The 23,534-nt window shown below is 46.9% G+C and overlaps 1 protein-coding gene across 1 annotated transcript in view; it reads right to left on the reverse strand.

Moving 5' to 3' along the window:
- Window positions 1-22,318, reverse strand: part of COLQ (collagen like tail subunit of asymmetric acetylcholinesterase) — a 55,215-nt gene extending 32,897 nt beyond the window's left edge. The window contains exon 1 of the mRNA XM_044252497.1: window positions 22,213-22,318. Within this exon, the coding sequence (XP_044108432.1) occupies window positions 22,213-22,318 (106 nt within the window). The remainder of the gene's footprint in view (window positions 1-22,212) is intronic.
- Between the last annotated feature and the right edge of the window lie 1,216 nt (window positions 22,319-23,534).

Raw genomic sequence — 23,534 nt, forward strand, 5'->3', positions numbered from 1 at the left:
ATTCAACAAAACACCATGGCCTAGTGGTGAGCGGCAGATCCATTCTGTCACAGGCTGCTTTCTCTCTCTTAGGGGGAAAAATACAACAGCTACATTGTTATAAAACTTGACTTCAATGTCAATCACACCCCTCTTCAAATTCCTTCAAGCGTCTTTCCTGGCGTGTTGAGTAAGCTGGGACAGGCAGCTTCCATTGCACATCCCTTCCATTGTGCATCCCTGGGCGGGTGGTGAAGGTGGCCAGAACCGTCTCAACGACCCCCAGCGACACTTTCTCCTTCGCTGCTCTTTGGCCTCAGCAGACAGCTAAGGCCTGAGGCTGCGGTTCTCTGCAAAGCCTCTGCCCACCAGGAGCACCTGAGAGGCTGGCATTCACATGGCTAATGTGCACCATTGATCTCTCCAGACCATATATGGCCTCCCTTTACCGCACATTCTCTGTGGTCTTCCATGGATGAGAGGCCCTGAATCATTTAAAGCCATTCTCTTCTTTCTTCCTGGAAACTGGAGAACTCTTCGGTGAACGCAAGTTATCAGTTGCTTTTCCCGCCGAGGCATCTGCCCTGGTCACCTCTCCCCATCCCTCCTCGCCCTTTCTCCCTTGACCTTGACTTCACTTTCAGCAGGTGAAGAGCATCTATTTCTGCCCACCCCCCTCCCCCGACTCCCTGGAGATGTTTGTTTTTAGCACAGTCTAGTTTATTTACGGCTCATTCCAGCTCAGAGTATTTCCATCAGGTGGATGTGTTTGGGAACAGCTCCTGTCAACTAAGCCAGGACTTCACATGTCTATTTTGGTGCCATCCGAGTGGCCTGCAGGTCTCACTCAGGACTAGGCTGCCTCCATGGAATCATGTCTAAGCCCAGGGTCCAGCTTGGAAAAGCCCCATCAGGCTCTGTGGTAATGGAAACAACCACATATGCATGAACACGGGGCCAGCAGGAGCCTGGGTGTGCCACGTGGCTCAGGCCCAGGCAGCTGCCTTGGAAATGCCAACTCCCGAGGAATTTCAGGACCACTTGCCCTCACTTAAAGACGCTGAAGTCATACTGTATGTGACCGCTGCAGCGCCCATTCCTGGGGAGAAATAAGGCTGGGTTTAATGCAGACCTGTGGTGAATGTTGGATTTTTGTTTTCATTTCTGTTTTGTCGACCATTGTAGATGCCACCTTTGCCCTTTGCCTCAATACCCACTTGACTCTGGGGCACTTGGAAAGTGTAGTTCACTTGAACTTAAAACTCCTGGAAATACAGGGACTTGGATCAAAGGCTATGAGTCTGGGGACAAGTGACCCTCTGACCAGTTACGACTCATTTCTGAGACACAGGTTCCTTACCTACACCCCAAGGAGTTTGGCCCAAACCATCTCCACATTCTGTTTTCATGCACACGACACCAGGATCACCACTCTGTCTGCCTGCACCTCCCACTCACGAGACCAGCACCCCCCTAGTGTATAAGAGACAGCCTTTCTGTTTCTGCCTCCCGTTTTTGCATTGCCCACACCCTGCCCAATCAAGCAAATGTGTGTCGAGAAGCCACCCAAATCGCCTAAGCCTCTTGCCTTTGTAGGGTAGGAAAATTCTAGGTGCAGCCATCTGCTAACTATTCTGCACTTTGTCCCAAAGTTGGGGGAGTGCCCAACTTCTTCCTTCTACCTCCTCCCACTCTGGGGCCTTTCCCTCCTTGTCGGAACTTGCACCAGAAGGATGAGAAGAGAGAAGAGGTGAAGGGCACGTGCTCCAAGTGGCACCGAGTGTCCTGACCATGAGCCGGATGTCTCAGCTGCAGTGAAGTTCTCAAGATAACTGGCTTTAGTTTGCCCGAAGTTTTTCCTGACCCACTGATTCCAGAGAAGGCTACACCCTACCAAGCGTTTCCTCCAACCCCCACTCCCATATCCCACACACCTTGAAAAGCAAATTCTGATGCTAAAAGTTGAAGGTACTTGAATGTCTCTGAAAGACCACGGTAAGCATTTGCCCTCTTGCAAGTGGGCCCTGTGTGGGCACGGGGAGCAGGTGAAGGCACAGCCTGCAGAGGAGATGATCTGGCAGTTTGGTGGCGACTGTCTCTGGAGCAGTAACCACATGACCCAAGCCATCAGCCTGGAGAATAATGGACAATGTCTCAGCCACCCAATACCGTGGCTGGCCCAGACCACAGTATGTGATGTTACTTCAAAGCCAAAGAAGCAGCAGCTGTAGCCTCAAGGTTAAGGTCACAAGAGGGGCACACACACATGTACACACATGAGTGTGTATATCAAGGTCCCCACCAACTCCACCATCAAACCCCTTTATGAGCAATTCTAGCAGTGGTCGAGAAGTTTAAGACTTTAAGAAGGCTAAAAGCACCCAGAACAAACCTGCTTCTCAAGCCTTTTTTCTAAAACCACGCACACATCACATATGCAGGCATACAACACACACACACACACACACACACACACACACACAACTCACCCGAGCAGTAAGCTGAGGAAAGGAGCAGTCCTGAGACGGTGAGCAGGTGAGTGAGGCTGAGTGATAAACCGGTCATTGTGGGCAAGGCCCAAGGAGGGACTGGCCAGGGAACACACGCTGGCCACAGGCTGAGATTTGTCACGCCTCCGAGCACTCCCAGCTGGGCATTTGGGGTGGGAATCAGCCAATCCCTGCTTTGGTGTTGCTTCTGGCCCAGATGCCAGGGGTCCAGAGGCCAGTCCTTGGCTCCCGGGAGCAGGAACAGGTAGGCAGTGCTCTGGCTTCACAAGAGAGTGCACTGGTGGTGTGGGGGAGGGGGGCCCCTAGGGGGAGGAAGAGTGCCCCCTTCCCAGGGAAGGAGGTGAGGTTGGGAGCCCAGAATCCTGATCACCCCTGCCAGCCAAGAGGAAATGGGAGTGTCACCCGTCTAAAAGGCTGCTTTTCATTTAGCCAGAAACTGCCCCTGTCAATACTGTTCTGGCAAGCCTCAAAGTCCACCCCCACTGCGACTGCTCTGGGGGAATCTGCCCTCCTCTACTTCAGCGAAGATCTCTGATATCAGGCTCATGGCTCGCATCATGTCTGTGCCAAGGTGCTGCCAGCAAGCTAAACTTAACTTTTAAAATTATACAAATTTCAAATACATATATTTGAAATTTGTATTTCATATACATGATATATATTTTATTATATACATGAATATATTATTATATTAATGACATAATTATTTTAAATGTATAATTAATATATAAATATATAAATAATATAATTCTAGTTAATATATAATCAATATATATTTATATGTGTGTATATATATACGTATATATATGTATATATATACATATATATATAATTTCAAAAGGGCTGGTGGAGCAAACCTTTTTAGATGAAGCCGGTGTGTAAAATAATGAAGTGGCATGTACCAGATACATGTGGAATCTGTCTGGTAACTTTATAGACATACCCAGTGCACAAGCATGTGCGCGCATGCACGCACGCACGCGCACGCACACACACATACACACAATTCTAGTAAAAATCTAAGCTTCTGCAGGAGTCAAAAGACTTTTTCTGGAAAGGGCCAGGTAACAAATATTTTACGCTCTGTGGGCTGCATGGTCTCTGATACAACATAACTCTACTATTATATATGAAAGCAACCAAACACAATAAAGGAATGTGGTTGTGTCTACTAAATTTGTACTTACAAAAACAGGAAGCCGGCTGGATTTGGCCTGCAGGCTCTAGGTGGCAAGCCCCTGAGCTATAGCCTTCAGAAGAAAGGATATTCCTTGTGTGCATTCATTCCTTTACTGTTTCATTCATTCAGAAGCACACATTGAATGCCAAATATATGCAAGACTCAACCACTAGATGGCTCCTGTCATTCCGTGTCATGGAAAGAATATAGGCCCCTGGGTAACTCCAGGCTGGAGTTACCCAGGCTGCCACTTACTAGGTCCATAACCTTGAGGAAGTTTTTCACTCTCTCTCAGCCTCAATTTTCTTTTTCTTTTCTTTTTTAATTTTATTTATTTATTTGAGAGAGAGAGAATGAGGGAGAGAGAGCACAGGTTGGGAGCAAGGGGAAGGGACAGAGGCAGACGGAGAATAAGGCTCCCCATTGAGCAGGGACCCTGACATGGGACTCAATCTCAGGACCCCAGGATCATGACCTGAGCAGAAGGCAGATGCCTAAATGACTGAGACACCGAGGTGCCCATCAGTCTTCTTATCTGTAAAATGGGTAAAGCAAAACCCACCTTGGTAGTTTATTATGAGGATGAGAGCTAAGGATTCCAGAGTTCCTGGAATAGAATAGGGGCTCTTTAATTAACATTTTCAGAGATAACTACTTTGCATTAAAAAGCAAAAAGAGAAGTGGCTAATAGAGGGCTGGGGATGTCTGGAAGGATTTAGAGCAGGAAGTGATGGGTACCAATTGGAGGAGGGATATAAGTGAGAAATCAGAGAAAGCTTCCTGGAAGAAGTGAGCTGAACTCTGAAAGCAGAGAAGATTTGTTGGTACCAAGATGAAAGGAGTAAGGGAGGAGAAAGTTTAGGCTCTGTTCTAGAGTATTTCCCTCTGTTCTCAGAAACACAGACCCTAAGACATCAGAGAAAGCAGGGAGGGCATGGAGTGCTCAGTCCTAAATCCCAGACTGTTGTGGAAAAAGCAGTGGCACCACATATACCCAAATGTCCCTGTGCTGGGTGATATTCCCACAGTGCTTCATTTTTCAAATCCCTCTCAAAAACCCCTGCAGATGGAAGTTTTGCCACTTTTTAGAATCAAAGGCATTTCCTTTTTACCATTCAATGTCAAACTGTTCCTAAAATGGTTTACACATGTAAACCACTCAGCTGCACTTTGATTATTGTAAAAATGAAGGAGACTGGCCTAGATGGTCCTTGAGGTCCTGTCCAGTACGCTGCTGTTCGAATCTCTATTTTGAACCTGACGACTCAGGCCCATGAATGTCTCTTTCTGTCTCTTCCATGTTGCTCTCCTCCTACAACTCTCTTTGCCGTCTCATTCTTTCTCTTTATGTCTCTGACTCCATCTCATTCTTTGTCTTTATGTCTCTGACTCTGTCTCATTCTCTGTCTCTGTCTCTCCAAGCACAAAGAGCTGAATCTCCTAGAATCAAATGCCTAGATGTACGCTTGACTACTGTAAACTGGTCTGCAGCCAAGCATGCCAGCCTAGGATCTGGAATCCTGCCTCCAACCCTAGTAACTAGTAACTTGCTGTGTGACCTTAGACAATTCATTTCCCCTCTGGGCCTTGGTTCCCCCAAATATAAAATGAGAGCAATTGGCCCAGATGAGCTCTAAGACCTTTCCAAGCAGTCTCTGAAAGGCTATGATTTCTGAGACTTAAATGGTCCTTCATAGGGCCCTGGACAGGACTGGAAGATCATTCTTTCCCCTTCTCCCCCAGTCAGCCATCCCGTGCCCTCTAGGCAGCCGGCCTGCTGAGTTCCCTCTGGTTCCTTGGCCCAGGCACCAGCTTACCCCAGCAGAATGGCCTGCAAAATCCAATTCATAAAAAAGGTTTCCGGGGCCTTCCTGCAGCTGTCAACAGGTGTCATATTCACAGTATTTTGTCTTAATTGCAGCTCTGGTATTTATCAACCAGGCCAGAAGTCCACTTCTGGAATGCCGCCTCCCTGGGCACTGATCCAGAAGTTCTTGTCCCCCTGCTGCCACACGCCTGTTCCCCGCTGTCTTGGACCAGAGCAGAGTCCTCTGTGTGTCTCCCACACTGCCCTGTGTCTCTCACCCCTGCTGCACAGAGAGATCCTGAAGCCTGGATAATTCAGCATCCTCCTCAAGGACCCAGAGTCCCCTGTGTGAGGCAAAAACTCCTGAATGTTTAAAGGCACAGCCTAGGATCCCACCAGCCCCAGGGTAGCTCAAGTCTGCTGTCCCATCCCCAAACCTGGATGGGCAGAGAAGTACACGGGACGATATGGGTTCTAACTTTCCATGGACAAAGACTCTTTCCTTGATCAAACTTTGTTCTTTTTTTTTTTTTTTTAAAGATTTTATTTATTTATTTAGCAGAGAGAGAGAGGAGAGAGAGAGATCACAAGCAGGCAGAAAGGCAGGCAGAGAGAGAGGGGGAAGCAGGCTCTCCACCGAGCAGAGAGCCCGATGCGGGACTCAATTCCAGGACCCTGAGATCATGACCCGAGCTGAAGGCAGAGGCTTAACCCACTGAGCCACCCAGGCACCCCTGTTCAGGTTCTTAACAAGGCCTTGAACTTGGGTTTCTGTGTCTGTCCTTAAAGAGTTCAGTTTTAGCAAGAATCCAGCAAAGTCCACTGAGAATGAATCCCCACCCTTGATACCTGATCAAGTTCCTCAATCCCCCTTACCCTTGATATCTTAGCACCCTAGCCTCCCTCCAGCAAGAATTATCTTAACTGGGTTTAGCAAGAATCCCCCTAGCCCTGATGTTTCCTCTTAGGAATTTTCTATCCACCCACCCCCTCCCCCCAAAGAGCTCCTTGGCTATAAATCCCCACTTATTCCTACTGCATTCAGAATTGAGTCCAATGTTTTTCCCATCAAAGGGAAGAGAAGGGAGACTGGCTTTCCATCTGGGGTAACAGTCTTGAACAGAGTCTTCCGTACCATCTCAACAAGTAAACACCTCCAAGAGAGCCCTGGAACACATTTTGCTCCATTTGTCAAACACTTCCTATGTGCCAAGTCCTTGCTATGGATATAGCAATGGATGTATTGCTATGGATATAGAAATGAATATAGATAATGGATATAAAAATGAATAAGCCCAAGATCTAGTCTCTGGAGGTCAAAGAGTTTTCAACCTATCTGCTAATGGGAACTGATCAGTAGAGATTTCCTGGAACACTGTGTTAAGAAGGACTCTGAGGAAAGAGGGTTATGACTTAACAGTGTTGGCCTCCCTGAGATCAGAGGAAGGCATGGCACCTGTGCTACATACTTGTAGACCCTGGTTTAGGAAAATCCTCATCATGAAACAAGGACAACCTTGCACTTCCATGCACCACTGCTTTTAATCTTTGAAGCAGCACTATCCTCATTTTATAGAGGAGAAAAGAACTCTTGGACCGTCACTTGACCCAGGCCACACAGAGCGTACAGAACTGGAGTCAGAGTTCAAAAGGGATCTTGCACACAGCCCTGTGAGAAGGGGCCCTCTTGTTGGTCAACTTACCCTGTCTTTGAGGAATGGCTCTCCATGCAGATGCTTCCTGCCCCACCTGCTCCTCTCACTGCTGTCTTGGTAGAGTAGGGAAGTTTCCCTCCGACCTGGCCCTACCCTGGCTAGCAGACTCACTCGGCTTCTAACTCCCCACCACTGACTTTACATCTTGGACCTCCTCAGAGTTGGGGCTGTGCAGAGAAGGCTTGCACTCCCCCAGATGTGGGCTCCTCCTTCCAGAGGCCAGAGCTGTCCCTGAGAGGTGGCTGTACTTCCCAGCCCCCTGGAGTGTAAAGAGCTGGGGCACAAGACTGTGACCGTGCTTACAAATGGTTCTGCCTAAGTACAGAGGACTCAAACCTTAGAGGATGGTGTAGGCACACATGGAAGGCACTGGCATCCCTGAATGCCAACATGGAGGTGAGCTGCCCCCAACCAGGCACACTGGACTGTTAGGTGAGCATAAAATAAATTTTGATTAGATGAAGTCACCACAATGCTGGTGCTTGTTCATTATAGCAGATAACATTACACCAACAATGGGAACTATTCTGTGAGCATTCACTATCCTTCTTTGATTCCCATATCAACCATACAAAATAGTATTATCATCCTCATTTAAGGATACACCTATGGTCATACACAGCCAGTAGGTAGTAGGCCAGGCCTGAATCCAGATGTCTGACACTGGAGACTTCTGGAGATTTTGTTACCAGTACAAAGTGGTGACCTCTCTCCCTAGCTACCAGCCAGACACAATGATCAGGGAAGCTCAGAAAAAAATGGCAGGTGTTGTCTCAGCCAGCTGGGCTTGGAGAAGTTTACCAACACCCTGTTCCATGCCTTTCTAATCAAACCTTCCCATTTGGGCCCTAGTTTCCTGGTTTATAGACTCGCATGAATAGACAATCCTAGTTGCCCCACCCATCATGGCCACAGAAGCTTCAATGGTGTGTGCTAGTGGGCTTCAGTCAAACATCAGCCTTTTCTGTTGAATAGTTTAATCTTCAAAGTGAGCAATGAATCTGCAACTCATTTTGAAATCCATCCAGAAGAAGGAGAAGAAGGAGGAGGAGGAGAAGAAGCAGAAGAGGAGGAAGAAAGAGGAGAAGGAGGAAGGGAAGAAGAAGGAAAGACAAAGGGATATGTGAGAGTAAATACGGCAAAATGATAATAATGGCAGAATCTATGTGGTGGGTGTATTTGTTTGCTAAGGCTGCCATAACAAAGTACCAGGGTGACTTAGCCAACAGAAATTTTTTTCATAGTTCTGGAAGCTAGAAGTCCAAGATTAAGGTGTTGGGAAGTTTGGCTCCTTTGGAAGCCTCTCTCCTTGGCTGGCAGATGGCCACCTCCTAGCTATGTCCTCACATGGCCTTTCTTCTGTCTGAGCATCCTCCGTGTCTCTAGGTATCCAAATCTCCTCTTAAGGACACCAGTCAGATCAGATTAGGGCCCACCCTTATGGCCTCATTTAACCTTAGTCACCCCATTTAAAGGCCCAAACTCCAAATACAGTCACATTCTGAGGTCCTGGGAGTTAGGGCTTCAACATATGAATCTGGGGGGGGTACATAATTCAGCCCAAAATGTGGGCATTTTGGCATTTCCTGGACAATTTTTCCCACTCATTTCAATGTTTGAAATTTTTCATAATGAAAAAGAATAAAATAAAAACTTTTAAGTAGGAAATGAAGAACCACAAGATACCTCCACAAGGGTTAGGACTGGGGGTGGGTCAGAGCTAGGGCACCAGCATTGCCTGGAGAAGCCTGCAGCCACTCATTAGGAGACTTTGAGCAGGAAACCGAATCCCCATGAAGGACATGTTCTCTTCTGCCCCCTCTCCTGCCAGTAAGGACACCTCAAGGAGGAAGGTCTGCCCTAGTTAGGTGGATGCAAGAAAATCTTCTCATATTTGGCATTATTTTATAGTAAGTCATATATCAAAGGTGACTCCTTGGATTGTACCAAGATTCAAGAGAAAACCCAGCCCCCTTTCCTTCCACAAGGGAATTTTTCGACCTTATCTGAAAGAAGGCATCTGCTTTTTTGAGTTCAAGTTCTAATTTGACAAAATGGCATGTGGTAAACAGAATGGAAGGAGGAGACAATGTTATTAGGAGCCAAGGGAACATCAAGAAACCTCCCCAAGACTGGCTGCGCCTTGGCTCTGAATTTGATTATAGTGTCCAGCATGAAGCAGCAAGCACTATTAAATCTTCTGCTACAGCTTGACAAGGAAGGCCAAGTTTGTAGAGTTGAGTTATTCAGGAGATCTGGCCATAGGTCAGAAACAAAACTCCCCAGCTACATTGGCCCAACGAGTGGGTTATTTCCAACATCCACTGACAACAGGGTCCAAGTGGAAAGACCCTGTGTTTCTAGCCACTATGTTCCCACACCTTCATTCTTCCATGGTGACATTCTAGCTCTGTTGACACTTGTGATTCAAAACCACCTGACTTACTTAGCCCTTTCCCTAGACAACCCCCCCAATCCCTGCCACCACCGCCTTTGGTATTTTTTGTCTGAGATTCCACAGCAAGTGAGGAGGAGGGGAAGAGGGTCGCTCAGAGCCCCCAGGTCCCCTCAGCACAAGAATTTCTACTTATTGGTCTCACTGAATCACTCAAACCCCTGGATTCCAGAAAGTGGGGGAATCTCAGGCGACCACTTTGGACTCAACTGAGCAATAGGGCTTCTCAAACAAGCTGGGAAGATGAGCCTTAGGCTTTCCGCAGCACTGTAACTGTGTGACTACCATTCTGAGATCTCAATTTCTATTGCCACTTTAGGTCTAAAAGACATTTCAAGACAGAAAAATCCCATCCTATGTGCTCCAGATAAGTGGTTCTGTTTTGTGTGCATAAGTGGAATTTTATTTAATTGTTTAGAATAGGTAATACATTCATGTGATTCAAAATTCCGAAATGAAAGTGAAGTGAACATACATGAAAACTCTCCTGCTTCTGTACCAGTTTCAATCATTTTTTAAAGATTATTTATTTATTTATTTGTCAGAGAGAGAGAGAGAGACAGATAGTGCAAGCAGGGGGAGCAGCAGGCAGAGGGAGAAGCAGGTTCTCTGCTGAACAAGGAGTCTGATGTAGGACTCGATGCCTGATGTAGGACTCGACCCTAGGATCATGACCTGAGCCGAAGGCAGACACTTAACCAACCGAGCCACCAAGGCATCCCCGATTTCTATTGTTTATTATTGTTTAGTTTCCTGTGTATTCTTTCAGGAATATTTTATGCATAGACAAACAGATAGGTAGGTATAATATATTCCCCTTCTTCCTCTCTTCCTCAAGGGGTTACTTAATTATACAATTATACATATGCTACTCCTTCCTGGTTTCTTCACAGTATTTCTAAGAGATTATTCTCTATAACTACATAAAATGTATCTACATTCCTTTCTATGGCTGCATAATATTCCTTCATTTGGGAGACATTTTACCTGAAGCAGAAAGGAAGAACATTCTGTAAACAACCTTTACATAGCCTGAAAAATCAATGATCAACATACTCAGTAACGTATACAGAACACCAGCTATATGCTAAGCACTAACCCACAATTACCTTAAGTATTATTAATATTTTCTCCTTTTGACAGAAAAGTAAACTGAGGCTCACAGAAGTGTCCAGGTAAGTGACAGAGTCACAATTTGAACCCAGCTCAGTCATCTCCTTGCTCTGCTCTCACACAAATTCCAACTGTTTGTGAGCCTGAGACACCACTCCTTACTCATTTTATTTGTGTTATTTTAACATCATAGACAGACTCTGGGTTCCTAGAGTTAGTCTTATGAATCTTCTTCTTCACTATAACAGTCCGGTACATAGTAGGAGGTGCAGTAAATATTGGCCCTTCTGTTTATGGGAAGTATATAAAAAATTGCATATCTCAAGTAATTGTCATAATTAATTTAGAGATGGAGGCAGATTTAAACATACTACTATTATTAATACAGAGAATCTGAATAAATTCAAGTGGATTTTATTGCCCCATTTGGAAAAATAAAACTGAACAAAATGCAAAGTGGTGGTAGATGGGTATGTGGTCAGAAAATTGAACATCTTGGGACACCTGGGTGGGTGAGTCAGTTAAGCATCTACCTTAGGTTTAGGTAATGATCCCAGAGTCCTGGGGTGGAGTCCCTTTTTGGGCTCTCTGCTCAGCAGGGAGTCTGCTTCTCCCTCTCCCTCTGCCCCAACTTGTGCGCATGCTTTCTCTCTCTCTCTCTGTGTCAAATAAGTAAATAAAATTTTTTTAAAAAAAGAAAGGAAGGAAGGAAGGAAGGGAAGGGAAGGAGGGAGGGAGAAAATAGAGCATCTTGTCAAATCAGCCACCATTTGCTGGCCTTCTATTTGAAAATTTCATACTTACTAACTTTCCTCTCACTTGGCATCCACCGTCCGTTCTGAAAGGGGCAAGACTGTCACTCCACATAAGGCAGATGCCACAAAGACGGAGGGCCCCTTCTCCTGACAGGGATGAATTGGATACAGGAAGTGGCTTGTCTTACCAGCTAGGTTCTGCACAGGATTGCACAATTTCCAGAGGGTGGACACTCTCAGGACTGCGGTGACCTGCAGGGGTTCCCAGGAAGCTCACCTCCTTCTGGGGAGGGAGGGTGCCTGTGGCGGACTCTGCCCATCAGCAGGCCTCTCCCCTGAGAAGTCAGTATGCTGAAATACTGTCCTCAAATGTGAGCCTGTGTCCCCAATGTCTAGAAGGTCTAGTGTCACCCCTTGAGGCACAACAGTGCCTGAGTACATACTCCACCAGCTTAGAGCCCGGCCCTCCCATGCTTTCTCCTTTGATTCTCCAACAGCCCCTCAACTTACCTTCCAGTGCATCCCTGTTTACAGGTGAGAAAAACTGGCTCTGACATTCAAGGTCTCCTGGAGCAGGGCTTCTGAGCCCAGACTTCCAATTCCAAAGCCATGCTATGCACTGAGATGTCCCCTCCTCATCCTCTGGCTTTAGATGGGAACTGAGAATTCTGAAACAGACTCTTCAGCTCCATGAGCAATTCTCTCCAGTCTCAATAAAAGCAGATGGGATTATAATAGAAACGAGGCCTCCCAGGAGGAGGCAAGCAGCCTGGATTCCAACCCTCTTACCACCATTTGGAATAATGGTTGCAACCAGTAACTGAGCTTAGCCATGTTCCAGGTGCAAAGCTCTGTACCTATTGGCTCATTTAGTCCTCACTGCCAACTAATAAGGTAGGTACTCTCATTATCCCCATTTTACAGAGGTGGAAACAGAGGAGTTGAGCTATCAAACCAACACCATTCAGCTAATGGGTCACAAAGATGTCACTCAAGGCCACAGCTGTCTAAGAGCGAACCACATGCCCTTTTTGCCCACACCATGGATTCTCAGGGGCCAGGGCTCCCCAGAGTAACCGTGCCAAAATCCCTTCACTGTGTAGGTAATTCCATAAATTAGCAAGCAACTCAGTAGCCACAAAGTCAGAGAACATCTCCAGCGTTGAAATCTGGTCTACCTCTTCTTTTTATAGAGGAGGAAATGGAATCTCACAGACAGCAGACAGCTTGTCCAACCCTACACATGTGTCCTAGGAGTTAGTGGCACGTCCAGAGAAATAACCTGCTTCTTGAATTCTACCTCAGGGCCTCAGCACTTTGCTGCAAGGTCTCTCTAAGAACACCAGTAAACAGGCAAGTTACCGAAGCCGCCGACTAAATGTGCCTGTACCACCTTCTGGTTAGACCCAAATAAGAGAATCTTAGAAGCAGTCACAGAATGGTGCGCTCCTTCAGGGATTCCCAGCCGAGAAAGTGTAGGCCAGAACAGCTGAATCTCATAATTTTTCTGAAGAAAATTTAAAAACCCCACTTATCCTCACATACTTTGGGGAATATCCCAGGACCCAAACTGTCCAGACAGTCACCTCAGCCTTCCGCTCCTCACTTTCTGTGGGCAGACGTGGAGCGTGAAGGAGAGGGCCGCCCAAAAGGACACCGCTCTCTCTGGGTCCTCATGCTCCCTGGACACAGAGGATACTCCTCTTTTCCTCTGTTCACTTTCCTTACCATGACCTTGCTGATGTACCAGGAGGGGAAAAGGGCCATTATTCTTGCTCGGAGCCCCCCAAATCCTGAACACTAATCTCAATGGGTTAGAATTTGGTTTCTGAATGACTACAGGGAATTGAGAAGCCTTTTGGGAGCTAGTCCGTGAGGTCCACCCCGGTATGGATGACCTCAGAAACTAAACCAGTCCTGTTTGGGTACAAAAGGGCAGCCCAGTTTTAACTTTCAACAGTGATCCACCCCACAGAAACTTCCTACTGGGGACAAGTTGAAACATTTGAACAAACCCCCAGTCACAGTAAAGTAAGAAAGCCCCAGGTGGATGGGCAGGTCTCTATAGATAGGATGGCCATCCTCACCGCATCCCCCACCCTCCTGGGTCCCTGAGAAACCTCATGCTAGGCCTGAGACCTCTGGAAGGTCCCTCCTGGAGCATGTGTCCCCAGAGTGAACTAGCAGTTGTAACAGGAAAGCTCCTGGGGTTTTCTCCAGACTTCTCAGAAAGATACCAAAAAAGGCCAGGTGATCAGCAGGGTGGGATGGTTGGGGAAAGGAGTAGGGAGGCCTGGGAGGGAAGGAGACTGTCCAACTCACATTCATGTGTCCTTCTTTGCTTTCCTCTCCTTTTTCAGCCCCCAGCTCGTTTAGAGTGCAAAGCCCTCAGCAGCCCTGAGGCCTCTCCTTCAGCTGTTGCCAGCTCCCAACACACGCCTCATGCTTGTGCTTATGTTGGTTGCTGTGGAAACATAAGTGTGGGCTTGAATGGAGCTAAATGCTCCTGGGCTGGGAGATGGACTAGGGCCAGGTGTATTTTTAAAGCCATCTGGGGAAGCCGGTCACCACGAGAAGAGCCTTCTTCTCTGGTCAGCGTGTTCCTGCTTTAGGGACTGGTTCACAAATGCAAAACAGAAAATAGCCTTGCCCCTCTTTTTGCCTTAACTCACTGGAGAGTTTAAGCAATAAGTTATTGTGTGGGTTGTGTTTAAACTTTTGCCTTTAATGCAAATGTATCTTAGGGGAAATCATGACCTGTAGGCATGAGCACAGACACTGAGGTTCTGGAAATAATGACAGAAATAATGACACCTTACATATGAGGCACTATTTTAAGCACCTTACATTTGTCATTAACCCACTTCATCTCCACAGCTCCTCTCTGAGTTAAACACTGCTTTTAGCCCCATTTTATCTATGAGGAAGCTGAGGCACAGAAAGGGCCATTTGCTTGCTCAACACCACAAAGCTAAAGAAAACACAAGGTTTGAACCCTGGCAGCATGACACCACAGGCCCTACCACGAACCACCAGAATATTCTAACTCTACAGTGGTTTGGGGATCAGTAAGTTCTGATTTGGAATTTTGACCTTGGCACGGTGTGACCTCAGCCAAGTGACCACACCTCCCTGAATGTTAGTTTCCTCTTTGGTAAAAAGGGGGTATTACTGGCTTGTGAAATTGCTGTGAAGATTAGAAGTCATATATGTAAAGAGCCTACCAAAGGAAAGGTGCTCAGGGCAAGAGAGCAGTGTTAGTACAGCTCTCTTAAGGGAGCAATGGTGGACACAGTTGCTTCCCTGCCAGATCCCCTAGCATCCATCAGGCCTTATGGGCTTCTGGCTTGTATCACATATACCTGTGACTATGCCAGAAGGCTTTACCAGCCATGCAAGTTGCTTGGGGCAAGCATGTCCCTAGGAGTTGGTGGGTAAATATCCCAGTTCTCTGTCTTCCTGTCTCAGGAGAACTTAACCCCAGAGACCCAGAGCACCAATCTGCTCCTGATCTCCCCCCATGCTGACTACCTTCCCTTCCCTGTCTCACCTCCCCATGCCCTACTGGGATCACTGCCTAGATACCCAAATCCTTGTCTCAGGGTCTGCTTTCGGGAGGGATCCAAATGAAGACACTGTAGACGCCTGCGTCTTTGATTCTGATGTCACTTAATGAATACTCATAGGACACTTTATCTGGCGATAGGTAACTATGGGAGACTGAATAAGCCCCCAGAGAGGTCCAGACTGATCCCTAGAACTTATATATGTTACTTTCTATGGCAAAAGGAACTCTGCAGATGTGATTAAATTAAGAAGTTTACGATGAGGTGATCAACTCAGTGGGTCTTAAATGTGATCACAAGTGGTCCTTTAAGAGAGAGGCAGAAGTGGGTGTCTGGGTGGCTCAGTTGGGTAAGCATCCTACTCTTAATTATGGCTCAGGTCATGATCTCAGGGTCGTGATCTCAGGGTTGTGAGATCAAGCCCTGCATCCGGCTCTGCGCTGGGCATGGAGCCTGCTTAAGATTCTGTCTTTCTCCCCTCCCTCTGGCCTTCCCTCTGCTCACACACACTCTCTCTCTCTGTCTCTTGCTCTCTAAATAAATAAATAAAATCTTTAAAAAACAGAGAGAGAGGCAGAAGAAGACTTGACACAGAAGAAGGCAATATGACCACTGAAGTTAAGATACCATGCTACTGGTTTGGGAAGATGGAGAAAGAGGCTAGGAACCAAAGATTGCAACGACCATAGCTTAAAACTAGAAAAGAGAAGACATTTTGCCAGAGTGCCTACGGAGGAAGCACAGCCTTGCCAGCACCTTGAGTTCTGCCAGGTGAAATGATTTCAAATTCTGACCTCCAGAACTGTAAGAGAATAAATGTTTAAGGCACTATCTTTGGGGTGATTCATTCCATTGGCCACAGGAAACTAATACAGTTGATCCAAGACAAACTTGGGCAGTGATTCTCAAAGTGTTGTCCCTAGGCCTGTAGCATCAACAGTGCCTGGGATCTTATTAGAAATGCAAACTCTTGGGCCTGACCCAGAGCTACTGACTCCGAAATTCCAGAGGTGGGTCCAGCGGTCTGGGTTTTACTGAGCCCTCCAGGTGATGCCTACTGGCTACAGTTCGGTGATTAACAATGGCTAGCCATTGGACCACCTGGAGAGCTTTAAACAGTATCAGTGCCTGAGCACGTGTCCCAGAGAGTTAATTAATTGGCTTGTTCAGCCTGGTCACTGGGCTTCTATCAAACATCCCAAATGATTCTTAGGTCTAGCCAGGGCTGAGGACCAGCACTATAGTTTGAGAACCCCTGATCTGGAACATCGACTTTCAAATTGAATTCTGCAGAGCTTGGGAATCTGGAAAAATAACCTGAGACTTCTATCAGAAGTCATATCAGAATATGGTTGGTGGTTCAGGACTGCCAGGTCATTGGATTTCTCAAGGGGTTGTTGTTGTTGTTGTTTTTTATTAAGAGACATCTGAACTTTTTTTTTTATGTTAAATCACTCCATTTTAAATGTTAGCAAACAAGGCAATGAAAAAATTCCTCTTTTTCAAAGCACGACAACATCTAAGACATGAAGTGTGAACATGGCTGAACACAGAACTTGGCTTCGGCCCTTGGGCTGTCTCTGAGCTCCATCTGTGCCGTGGGTGTCTTACATCCTCCTGTGGGACCCAGCGGGCCCAGCCTGGCCAAGTTCTTTTCAGGGTGATCACAGAGCTCCATGGGGGACAATAGGCTTGTTTGCTCACTGCTGCATCCCAGGTCCTGTTACACAGTGAGCACTTAGTGTTTGTTGAATGAATACTTCTAGCCATTCTGTGAAACAGACTTTGACACCCATTGACAGATGAGGAAATTGAAGCTCGCTGCGGTGAAGTGACCTCCCGGCAATCACTAGCTCATGACCAGCTCGATCAGCATTCAAACCCAGGGACCCTCCCAGTAAGGACTACTGTGAAGAGCCAATACAAATGCAGCTGTGAAATTGGTTTGCAAAACGAGAGGTTTGGGGCTAATTCATACCAATGAAAGAGTAACACGAGTCGGTGCTTAAAATGTGAACTACATTTCAAGAAGATGGGACGCCAGCTTATCTGGTGACTCACTGAAGCTGGAGGGGCTTTCTAGTTATTCCGGAGCTAAGTTGTTTTTGTGTGTTGTGAATCTGGGGAAAGCAGGCATGAGTGTGGCAGGTGGTGATGTAGAGGCCCGGCCCAGGATAGCAGAAAGGATGGCCTCCCATCTCACACCCAGCTCTCTATGTGAGCTGCAGCTGAACCCATGGCTTTATTCAGACGCTCGGGAGGAGGCGAAAGCAGGACACCGGCACCCACGGAGAGTCCTCTAATTTAAGAGCCCTCTCTGATTGAATTATGCAGAGGAAATAGGAAAAGCTAAATCAGAGGAGATGGCTGGAAGTGCATTATGGAACATTAAACAGTGGCTGATCAGCATCAGACACAAATAAATGGCCATAATCTACTGTCCAGAACATGAATGGTTCCCAAGTGGTAACCTGGCTGGCTTCCAGGCAGGGGAGGGCAGAACTGGACATCAGGTCTTTTCAGCTACAAAACCCCTGCTCTGGGTCATATCCCAGCAGCCAACAGAAGATTCTGGTGTCCAGACAGTATTCACATCTTTCCACATGATCTCACTCTATCAGACTACATTTGGGTCTTCTAAGCATCTGGTCTGTTTGGGTCTGTAGACTCAAACATCATCTGGGGAGCTCCTGCCTAGCTGGGAAACCCTGTATTAAAAAAGGGAAGCCACGTGTCTCTGTGGTGGGCCTAGAGTATGTTGGCTCAGAGTGTCTGCAGAGAATGTCCGTGTAGTGGTATTCCCCTGGTTCCAGGAGGTCTCCTCCCTGAAAATATCTTGGTTGAAGCTCTTTTATTAGAGCATCCTTTAGTTTAAGTCCCCCATTAAGATGCAAATACCTTCAAAAGAGGGATAAAGTTGTACCCTGGCTGGTCCTACACACTTTAGTATAGGGTAATCCTCAACCATTTGCTAAGAGCCTTGGGTGTTGAAATGCTGAGGAGAAGGTTGTAGGGAATGGAGAATAAAGAATCTAGAGGAGAGTTTCTGGAGGATAGGAAGATCGTCTGTAGGACATGAAAAGCTAGTATCACTATTTGTCCATGGATATTGGTTTACCTTAGTAAAAGCCCTGGACTTAAAGTCCGAGTGTGGGCTTCCAGTCTCCAGCTCTCCCCATCTTATGTTAGCTCTGTGATCTTGAGTAAGTCACTTACCCTCTCTGAGCCTTCACGTCCTCAGCTGAAAAGTGGAAGTCATGCCACACCCATCCCAGAGGTGCTGTGAGAATTACATAAATCGAAGTGTGTGGAAGGTCTGCCCTTCTATAAATATTGTCCTTGGGTCTGTGCCACCACATTCTAGAAATTGTACAACTACTGAGCTACAACTGTGAATGGATCTTGGAGCTGAGTCAATCCACAGACCCATAGTGAGCCCAGCCAGGGCCTGCCAAACCCAGGCTAGATCAGCTGACCTTAGTTGGCCCACAAACACATGAACTTCAATGATAAATGATTATTGTTTAAGCCACTGTTAGGATGGTTCATTACTCAGCAATAGTTAAAACAGTGTACCAAACTACAGCTCCAGACATTTTAAACATTAGGCCCATATTCAACTGGAATCATTCTAAAATATATCTGACCCTTATCTGCCTTCTTAAGCAAAATTAAGTGCACACAACTCAGTCTTCACTGGGTCATTCATACTCACAGAGTGAAAAACAATTACTGTGCTGTAAGTCAGTGCTGTTACCTACAGAACATGGGCTCTAGAAATAATTCCAAAATAATTCCAGTCTACTATTCTTTTTGATCTCAGAACTAGTCCCTGCTCATTGGTCATTTCTCTTATAATCAGCTTTGTCAGCTGTCTTTTTTTGTTGTTGTCTTGGTGTCCATTGTAAGCAGGAACTCACCCTCCCTAGTCTAATGCCCCAAACCCAAACTGCCAACCTTCTAGAAACCTGCTGTGCAAGTCTGCTAGAATGCTGTCTAAAGTAACAGTAGATTTGGAGTAGGGGCCTGAGCTAGTTTCCTGTGTATCAAATGCATGTGCTTTAGTCCTAGGATTTCCATTATCACTTTTGGCCTCTTTGAGGCTTTTTGCTCCCTTCTGAGGTTCTGTGGGACCCGGCAGGGGAGGTTGCCAGGTAATGAACCTCTGATCTAGACAGCTGGTGCTGTGTCTGGAGTTGTGAGAATCCAGTCCTTCCTGAGGAGAGTGAAGGACGGGCTCAGCTATGAAGGAAAGTACTGCCCTTCAAGCCTGTAAGAGCTCTTCCTCCATCATGGCCTTCCTGGGCCTGGAAGCACATGCTGCCTGTGTTTTAGCAGCGGATGCCCACTGATTCCCCAGGGCCCACTGATTCCCCAGGGCAGAGGCAGGATCCGACTTGTCTCTGGGTCCTCTGTAGCCCTTAGAACAGTTCCTGGCACACAGTAGACACGCACAAGGGTACGGCGGGTCGCCCTGGTTTCTTTGAGCGCTGGGCTTGCCTTCTTCAGCAGAGTAAGGATTTACAAGCTTCTGAATACAGAACATTTCACGTCAAATTATTGGAAAATATTTTTGAAGGATTCAAGTTGTCCTGTGTCACAGAACAGTTGCCATTTGGGGTCCTAAGTTTATTTCTGAACCATGCTATAAAGAAGCCATGGCAACTAAGTGTGGGAACAAAGCCAAGAGACTCTATAGGTGAAAGCAGGTATTTTTTTGCTCTGTTGAGCTGCTACCTTAGTGATTTCCCCTAAGTCTATCCCCATTGTTTTACCAAATGTCTAAAGACCACATCCACAAGCAGAAGGTCTGGATTTAGAAGTTCCTCAGGAAGTGCCGATGGCTGTGTGGGCTAGCCATGCCACATTCCCACCGCTCCCCCTCACTCTGCACCCCAGAAGCTGACCCCACAGACTGCATCCAGAGGTTCCCCTGCCCTCCAGCTCTGGACTGGGTTTGGCTAATGAAAGGCAATGCCGAGAGGTAGATGGACTTAAGGAGAGAGGTTGGGGTATTTCTTCTCTCCTTTCTCCCTTCTTTGTGTCCCTCTGTGGTCATAGCTCTACCTCAGGTGGCCCCTCCTCTAAGGTTCCACATCTTCTTGGCATCAGTGTCCCCATTTCTTCCTCTTACCTTTTCAAGCACAAGGGTGGTAAAGACTCACCAAGGTTGCTAATTCCTCGACTTTCCTTGTCAGTTCCCTTAACCCCACTCACACTCTGAAAGGGGTCCCTTCAGTTAAGTCTTTTCATCTGAAGTACCTCTTTTTCTTGCTGTTATCCTGACTGCTACAATCTATAAAGTCCTACTTAAGAAATGTCTAAGCTGCACCGGGGCTCTCTCTAGGGCAAGGAGTTCAGAAAAAAATTAGAGGTTCTTTTCTCTCTGGCTTTCAGAACTTAGTAGCCATTTGGCTCTATCTAAATTACATGATACAAAATGAAGGTAAGCCTCAATCTACAGATGAGAAGAGAAAAGTTACTATTCCTTCATTCACTCATTCATTCATCAAACATTTACAGAGCACCTACTGTGTGCCAGGCACTATTCAGACCCAGGGGAAACAGGGATGATGTACAGGACAGTCCCTGCCCACACAGCGCTACAGTCCAACACTGACTGTCTCCCAGAAGCCAGAGCCCACCAGAGGCAGAGCTAGAACCAGAACATGGAGTACTGAGCCTTCAGCACATTCTCAAAGGACTCTGTAGCCCAAATGAGGTTAAGAGTCCACTGAATTAGACCAAGTTAACTACCAGCTTCCCCATCAAGTAGAAGAAAAATGACCCACACGCTTCCAGAGGAAGTGTGGTGCTCTCAAGTGAAATTTGTGGGGGCATACTGTCACACACCCATGGTGACACAACCATTCACCTTTTCTGCCTACTCCTCACTCCCCAGATCCGCCACCACAACCCCGCCCCAGCCCTCTCCTTTAGCTCCTCACACCCTCATAACCAGCCCTGTGCTCTTCTCCGAGTCACTTACTCAGGGCCCACAGATGCTGGTGGCACTGGGAGCATAACCTGTTACTGAACTGTACTGAGGAACAGAGAGAGGCTGGGGACTGGATTCAGAGATATGTCCTCTCTGAAAACCTGCGTTTTTAGCAAAGGCCATGAGAGTGAAATTTCTGCCTCCATGAACGTATGTATGAGACTCAAGTTAGAGGGCATGACTGAAACTGCTTTTGCTGTTGGCGGAGGTGAATGGAGGGGGCTATGCAGGGACAGGCAGCCAGCTTGCCTCCCTCAAGCCCTCCAGAAATATTTTAGTTTCCTCAGAAAGGTTTAAATAGGCCCTGCCAGGAACACAATACTTCCCCTGCTCTGGGTCAGACGGGACAAGGGCAACCTGGTGCCCGACACCCTCAGAGAAGTTTGGCAGGCTGGCATAAAAAGCCCCCTGCCCCAAATTACCCAGCCCTACTATACCAGACAGATACAGCCTACTCCGGGCCAAGCTGTCACTCTGGAACCCTCCACCTCTCCCCCAGAAAGCTCCCATCTCCCAGGACCTCCAGCTGCCTTATTTGGATAGAAGGCTCTCGGTGGGAAGAAAGCACAACAGGAAAGCAGGAAGGGCTGGAGGGTCAGTGATTCTTGCTAGATCCCTCCCAAGGACCCCTGGCCCACAGAAAAATCACTGGACTCCCGCTTCCTCTGGTGGACTGGTCCTGGAAGTACACACTGCCCGAGCTCGGAAGAGGGGTTTTTGCTCCACAACGCGCCCCTTCTGTCAAGCCCCCTTTGGAAGGGGTCAGGGATGTATTCATAGAAACGTCTGAGATTCCTTTCTTTCACTTGTACTCCTCTGTGTCTCTTTTAAGCTCACTCCAATTCCCAGTCAAAATGAAATCATGCAGCAAATGGGGAGAAGTGGGAGAGGCAGAAGTCATTTTTAAAAGGGTCTCTGGCTTTGAGCAGCTGGGTGGGGGCTGTTTGGAACAAGGGTAGAGGGAGCTGCGGAGACAGCTCGGGTGACAGGAAGTTGCAGGGGCGGCTGTGTCCCTCCAGCTTCCCTCCTCCGAGAGCAGAATGGGGAAAATATCAGGACACATTGCAAAACAACCTTCCTTCCTCCCCCTGCCCCTGACAGATGGAAAAGAGGAAAGTTGTGGTCATCATTTACCTGCTGAAATGGGGAGGACGCTGTTGATGAAAGTAGGCTGAGACATGACAAAGCGGAAGGAAAGCTGAAGATAAATTCCCAAAGTCACTGGATTCAGGACAACCATGCTGGCTGGGGTCTGGCAAGTGTCAAGTTCTCGAGGCAAGGCTGCCAGGCAAGGCTGCCGTGAAGCCTCGCTTATCTCTGCCTTTGTCTTACTGCTTTTTGCGCCTCTCTCTCTCTCCCCCGCCTCCCCCTCTCCCTCTCTCCTGTCTCTCTCTCCTTTCTCCATGCCTTTACCAAGAAAGAATGCCAACCATTTCCCATTAAACCTTCTCCGTACTCCACAGGGTTATATTTATCTCAAGCACTGGATCAAATGCCCACATTAAAATTAATATGTCAGAATTTTCTCTTTTGGACACTGAGGTAAGTGGCTACTGAGGAGCTGATGAAAAGGCAGCCAAGCCTCAAATGTTTGCTAGAAGCAGACCTCAAAGGGCAGACGGATTTTCTCCTTATCCACCAGCAGCTACCTGCTTGGAACTGAGATGTCCTACAGCATCACAGAATCAGCTCTCCTGATTCAAACTGAATTTCCACAGAGACCAATCCCTCTGCTGTCGGCCTGTGACTTTTTTACCCACTGGGCGACAAACATAAAGTGGACCTTGGATTATTTTTTCTTTAAACATCCAGTAAAATTGGGGGAGGCATATTTTCCAAAATACTCCTTTTCTCTAGGAAAAAATGTTTATTCTCTCTCCAGAAGCAGCAACCTTTTATCTCACCCAAAGAAAAATAAGTGAAAAGACAGAAAGTGAATGATTATCTAACTATATTTGGAGAAATGGCATCAATGACTTGATCTGTGGCTAGACAAAATTCGAGTAAAAACTACTGCATCCTTAAATGAATACCTCTTATGAGCTTATAAACCCTGTTATAGAAACCCTTAGATTTTTATTTATTTTTTATTTTTTAAAAGGTTTTATTTATTTATTTGTCAGAGAGAGAGCAAGCACGCGCACAAGCAGGCAGAGGTGGAGAAAGAAGCAGGCTCCCTGCCAAGCAAGGAGCCCAATGTGGGACTCAATCCCAGGACCCTGGAATCATGACCTGAGCCGAAGGCAGTGGCCTAACCAACTGAGCCACTCAGGCGTCCCAACCCCTAGGTTTTTAAAATGATGAAAATAATAATCTACAGAGTTGTCCATTTTAGCTTAATTTACATAATGTCCTCTTAGTGCCTCGTGAGAGTTCACTGAGAAATGGTTTGGTAGTTACTGGACTCTGGGCTGGGCCTCCTAGGGGAAAAGCACTGATCCTCATCCCAGGGGGAA

Source organism: Neovison vison, chromosome 6 (assembly GCF_020171115.1).
Source record: "Neovison vison isolate M4711 chromosome 6, ASM_NN_V1, whole genome shotgun sequence".
NCBI classification, from domain to species: domain Eukaryota; kingdom Metazoa; phylum Chordata; class Mammalia; order Carnivora; family Mustelidae; genus Neogale; species Neogale vison.